At 46.3% G+C, this 6063-nt stretch overlaps 1 protein-coding gene across 2 annotated transcripts; it reads right to left on the bottom strand.

Moving 5' to 3' along the window:
- Positions 1-897: 897 nt before the first annotated feature.
- LOC119303300 (eukaryotic translation initiation factor 3 subunit C-like) lies at positions 898-5328 on the bottom strand. 2 transcript variants are annotated; one of them, XM_037580418.1, is made up of 5 exons: positions 5173-5328; positions 4589-4653; positions 2672-4477; positions 1261-2187; positions 898-1028 (listed from the first exon to the last, which is right to left on the bottom strand). In XM_037580418.1, exons 2-5 carry the CDS (start codon positions 4610-4612, stop codon positions 948-950), a joined length of 2838 nt encoding a protein of 945 aa, XP_037436315.1. In that variant the 5' UTR covers positions 4613-4653; positions 5173-5328; the 3' UTR covers positions 898-947. The 2 variants fall into 2 exon arrangements, with proteins under 2 accessions (XP_037436315.1, XP_037436314.1); XM_037580417.1 differs by having other exon boundaries at positions 919-2187.
- Between the last annotated feature and the right edge of the window lie 735 nt (positions 5329-6063).

Below are 6063 nucleotides of genomic sequence, written 5' to 3' on the forward strand. Positions count from 1 at the left end.
CTCCCCCACGATCTATCAGTGAGACACTCTAGTGTAATTGTCTGTTATGTGTAGCTGTTAACTCTAATTATGTCCAGCGTATGCAACCAAACATCGTATAGTTGCATTAGCATAGCCAATGCAGTACACAAAACGTCATGTCAAAATTGCTCCCCTAATATGCAGGCTCTACAGGAAAAATAAATGAACCCGTGTAAGAAAAATATACGGTAAAGGCCATTTTAACCACGGCGAAGTGAGTGTTACTTGCGCGTAGTGTACACGGCTTAGTATGTTTCGGCTTAGGAGTTGTAAGCCGAGTGTCAATTATCAGGTACTCGGCTTACAAGGCGAGAATAAAATGATGGCACCCAGCGAAGATACTGAGCCACCCTCATAATCATTCAACCACAAATTGTTTTTCTGTTACTATATTTTTCATTGCTTATTAATACTATTGATGGCTCTTGATCAGTGCCAGGCGGCAGCAGCAGCTGCTGCAGCTCTCGGTGAAAAAGGCATGCATTTTACAACTAGTTTTTTCTAGGGAACATTTTATAACTGCATTGCTAGGAACGGACAGGCCAGGCAAGCATTTCCTCTCACAGGGCACCAACAGAACAAAGGAGCCCAGGATAGGCGTGCACTACCATGGACACCAAACTGTTCATAGACTCCCCGCGTATGGCGGCCCGAACCAGGCAGCCCATCCACGGCTCTGGTCGAGAACCCAACCAAGTCTAACTGGCGGCCGCCGGGTGACGTAAGTAGCACCCTTTTACAGCCGAAAGTCAGAAATCGACCTACATCCACGCAGAGGATTAAAGACCAAGGTCTGATTTGTGTATATATAAAGCAACACAGTCAGGGTCTCTTCACCGTCACACCTAGGAAATCCAACAAAAATCACGAACAAAATCAGCCACAACACAACACAAATATCAAACAAAAAGCTAACACTGCATAGTCTAAACCTTTTTTTCAAATGCAGGAGTGTGCACATGGTCCTTGCTCCCACAATACAAACCGGATAACTCAGTTTGAGTTTCCTGACAGATTCAGATCAAAAGCTACCAAGAAAATATAGCAAACGGATTGTCTAGGTTCAGAACGGTCAACGATTTCTAAACTATGGAAGAAAACTGGTGCTTCAAATCTTCTTTTCCCTAATAATAATGAAGTGCTTCAAAACTTTCTCTAATGGAGTGCTTCAAAACTTGATGTGCCTTGATATGTCTACTGTATGTATGTTCCTTCTAATCTCTACCTGCTCAGGCTCACCAAGCGTGCACCCCTATCCCCTCTAGATGGCATACCAGACTGCGTGCGGGCTCTTCCATCGTGGAACCGTGAACCGCCACCACCATAGCCTCCACGGGATCCCTGGCCACTCCTGTCGTTTTGGTAACCACCTCCACGTCCAGAACCTCCGGTTCGCCTGGCATAGCCTGACCTCCCACCGCCTCGCCGCCCTTGTGATGATACAAAGTTCTCCTGCCACTTGCTCAAACCGTACGAGTCTTGACCATCACCACCCCTGCGCCTGGGCGGTGCACCCTCAAGGGCGCCACCAGTCCTAGCCTCATACGCCCTCTCGTTGCTCTCCACAAGGACAGAGAGCCTATCAGCCATCTGGAAGAGTAGTCCCTGCAGCCTAGTTTGATACACGTTCTGGAAAATGATGCAATTCGTCGTTGGTTGGTCCCAGCTTGCATGAAGCTCCTCATGCATCATCATCTTGCTAACAATGCTGTGAGCCTGTTTCTCACTGAGGTCAAACATTGTAGTGAGCTGGTCAAGGCTCAGGGACTCGTAGCAAGACGAGTAAGAAAACAGATATGTTCTGAGAGCCTCTTCCTTGATCTTAAGCTTCAGCATTTCAAGAATATGTTCCTTGTTCCTCAAAAGCTTCCAGGTATCGAGTGAACTGATGACACTGAAAGCCTTCTCGTAGTCACCCTTAGTGAGGGCTCTTGTGGCAGCCAATACATGGTCCCTCACAGTCTCCGGAGGACCAACAAAAGTCTGCCTCTCACTAATTTCAAGAAGCCTGTGGAATGTTTTGCTCATAGGCCTTCGCTTATCAAAAGCACTGGCAGCCATGTTGGGGACCTCAATTAGCATAGCACAAACCAAGTGTGTGGCTTCCAAAAGTTCAAGATTTATATGCATATGGTAAGGCATCATCCTTCTCCTCTCAAGTCTTTCCTGCAAGAATAAGAGTAACGATAGTGTGAGAAGTGATGATCACTAGCGCAAAAGTAACTACATAGTGTTCAAAAAATATTGGTACATAGTAATATCTTCTCAGCACAGCTTTATATATTAAATCCTGTAGCTAAACCCAAGAATTGGAGCGGATATATCAGTTATCAAGATACTTGGAATAAGAGTTGATAATCTTTTCAATATGGATGAAACATCAGAGTCATTTCGTGTAAAATCAGGATTCAAGTATTTGAAAATTCAAAAAGAACGAATAGCAAGTAATGAAATAACAAATAAATGCACGAATAGAAAGTCTATCGAGGAATTCTGTAAACAGACTTGTTCTGGTACAGAAATAACTCAATGGTGGCACTTTTCCAACTATGAATGTTTTATGTAGGACTAGGTGACAACATACTGACCAGTGTGTGGCTACCCAAATAAGGGACAAAGAAAGTGCGTGTTCTGGGGGTAGGAAGTTCACCTGTTCAGGAGTTTTGTCATGGTATCGGCTCTGCTGTACCCCTTGCGCAAGCAACTCTTTCACTCTCCCAAATGAATATAGCTCAGACAGGCAACCATGAGCTTCAGCAATATAACCAGCCCTGAAAGCACATAACCCCAGTTGGGCCATGACCCTGTTGTATAAAATCTGTGATGATATGTCCATAAGTTGAACCCCATCTTGTAAACGACTCATTAAGATCAAGTCACGAGCCACTGAAAATTCATCAGAGATTGCATAGTGATATATCTGACACAGGATTGCTCGGGCTTTGGTCCTTTCATCTCCATACTTGTAAATCAGAGACATCAGATCATCCATCAAAGCTCTGTTGCTTGGTGGGAAAGTAGGCTTCCTAGGCACAACCTCTGGAATCACAACAAATGGTGGCGGTCCCCTATTGTCATCAGTTTCTTGATGCTCCTCACCAGCCTCAGTATCTCCATCATCCATGCTAAGTTCGGTCTGCTCAGCCAGTTTCCTCATTGCATCATACACTTCTTGAGGTTTGTAGTAGACTAGATCAACACGACGCAATGCAACCTTTGCAGCAGCCTTAAAGTTCTGAACCCTTTCTTGGTAATCTTGGACATTCTGTGCAACCACCAAAAACAAGGGTTCATCTCTAAGCCTCTGAACATAATCTTTTGTATATGGATCGCTGCACTGTAAGCTCTTGAAAAATTCAGAGTCAATTCTCTCCAGAAACGCAACGAGGTCACCTGTAACATGGATCGTTCCATCGTAGTCAGCACCCTTCTGAGTTTCCTTCTCATCAGACTCCACTGAGGTGTCTACAACAATATTAGGATATTGTTGCACTATATCAAGCACAAGAAGCATATTATCAACACACTTCTTCCACACGTTGATCGGCATATGACCAAGTAAGCTAGGATTGACATCAAACTGAGCAGAAATCACATGAAAAAGAATTTCAAGCTTCTGGGCAGGGGTTTTTGCCACACGAGTCAAAAATGTTAGCTGCTCCACACGCTCAATTCTCCCAGTGCCCTTCTTACCTCTCGACGCCACAATCTCCTTAAGCTTTTTATCAACAATATCCCATGTAATCTCACTGGGGTCTTTCAAGAACTGTTTGTCCATAATCTTATCTTTCTTGCTCAACTTCTTTTCCCAGGCTCCACCCAGATTACCCTTATTGTCATCGCTACTGTCATCTCGATCTGGTTCAGGATCCACAATATCTACGTCACTACCATTATCACCACTATCATCATCCAAAACCTTTTCATCTGCAATGTCATCTTCAAAACTCTCTGGATTATCTCTGCACTTCTGGATCAGGTCTTCATACTGCTTATTGTTCTTCCTAAGTTTTTGTTTCACTGCAACGAGTGCCCTGGCGTTGCTGCTGCTCATCTTCACCTTGGCTTCCTTGTTTGCAAGGGCCTCAGCAAGGAAGTCCTCCAGTAATACAATAGCTGTGATGTACCTATTTGGAATTTTGGTAGATTCGTTGACACGAACAACCTTCTCAAGCTGCTTATTGAGCTTGTCAAAACTCTCTTGCAAGCTAATACAGTCATTGATCTTCATTGCATTGCGCATCTGGTCGGTAGTAGCTTTCATCTCATCATTGCGCTTGTCCTTCAACGAGCGAATCACACGATGACTCTCAGTATCAGAGTCGTCACTGTCATCTGAATTCAAATAGCGGTTCTTGGACACATCACGACCCCCATCACCAGCTTCTGATTTTTCACTATCGCTCCCTTGTTCTGACTCAATATCGTCCACCTCCTCCTCGGAGTCGCTGTCTCCCTGATATTGGGTAGAACAGAACAAAGATAAAAGGTATTAATGCATTTGACGAGGATGAAATTTATACATATTAGTTACTGCACCAAAGAATTGGAGTCAGCGACTAAGTACCTGTCCCCAAAAACGAGACGCCATGGCTGTTGTCTGTTTGTTTTCCTTCAACTAGATTCAAAGCTCTGCAAAAATAATACAGGCAGAGAAAGAATTATAATTATAATCAGAACAAACTACAGAAGAAATCACACGGAGTATATCTGAACCACAGGCTAGCAGAACGAATAACTTGTATCCTCATAACACATAATTGACTCTAACTGAATAGAAGAACCATGCTTAGGGACTGATTCAGATGGATAATCAACCTCAAGACAAACAATAGCTCATCAGAAGCAGTTAACCAAGACAACTAAGTTCGCGTCGATGAGCATAGAGCTAGACCTATAAACTATACGGTTTAACCTAAACATAAACCAACTGGATTGAGGAATCGCAAGGGGGCGCGACCAAAACACGATACGTCGGCTAAGCATAGAGTCTTGACATCCCACGGAGTCGGGGTGGCGCCCGTCCTCTCGTAGGCGGCTAGGGCTAGGACACGGCGGCGGGATGGCGCGCAACAAGGCGGCGGCGTCGAGAGCGCTGGCCGCCGGGATGCAATGCTAACTAGGAGAGAAATTCGATCAGGTCGACTTTACCTTGCCTTGAGTCGCGCCGGCGGAGCGGAGTAGCCTCGGATCTAGCGGAGAAGGGAGGCGTTGAGCGGCGGAAGCCGTGGAGGGGGCGACGGCGTGCGGCGTGCAGGGCGGAGGGGGAGGGCGGAAGGACTGTAGATTGAGGCGGAGAGGGTTAGGGTTTGGGGTTCGGAAGGGATTTTTTATGATAGGATTTTTTTTTCTGAAGAGATGGTCGAGCTGGACTCTTGGCGGGCTGGGTCGGCGTATTGTTTGGAGTAAACTGGGCTTGGGGGCTGGGGGCCTGCTCTCCTTCCAATTTTTCTACCCAGCGAACATTACCAGCATACGAGCTTCTCTGCTATCAAAAATTTCCCCTCTCGTTAGGGTTTTACCTATCCTCTCGGCGGCGGCGTTTCCCTCCCCCCGTAGAGAACGCATCTCCCCTGCTCCCCCTCGCCGTGCCGGCGGCCAAGGCTCGCAAGGGTCTCGGGGCGCGACGCGGGTGGGGTTTTGCTAGGGTCTATACCGCCCGCCAAGGTTGTCAGAATCGTGATTTTGAATCGGATCGGAGCTCCGATGGTAGGATCGCAAATCGTAGAATCTTCACTATCAGGATCGTAGAAACGTAGATTCTATGAAGTAAAATCGTAGAATCGGAGGGGTTAGTTTGGATCGTAAAGTCGTAGAATCGTATAACAGAATCGCGATTCTGACAACCTTGCCGCCCGCGGACAGAAACCCACGGGTAAGAGGAATCAATGGCGACGACTCCAACGGGATCGGTGGCAACTTCCGATCTGGAAGAACTGATGGCGGAATTGGGGCTGAAAGAGGATGATCTGCAGGATGTTGTCAACGAAGAGGATGAACTGCCACGGGAGGCAACCCGGTGGATGGCGTTGGCTAGGGTTC

The sequence above is a fragment of the Triticum dicoccoides genome, chromosome 5A (assembly GCF_002162155.2).
Source record: "Triticum dicoccoides isolate Atlit2015 ecotype Zavitan chromosome 5A, WEW_v2.0, whole genome shotgun sequence".
Classification (NCBI taxonomy): Eukaryota; Viridiplantae; Streptophyta; class Magnoliopsida; order Poales; family Poaceae; genus Triticum; species Triticum dicoccoides.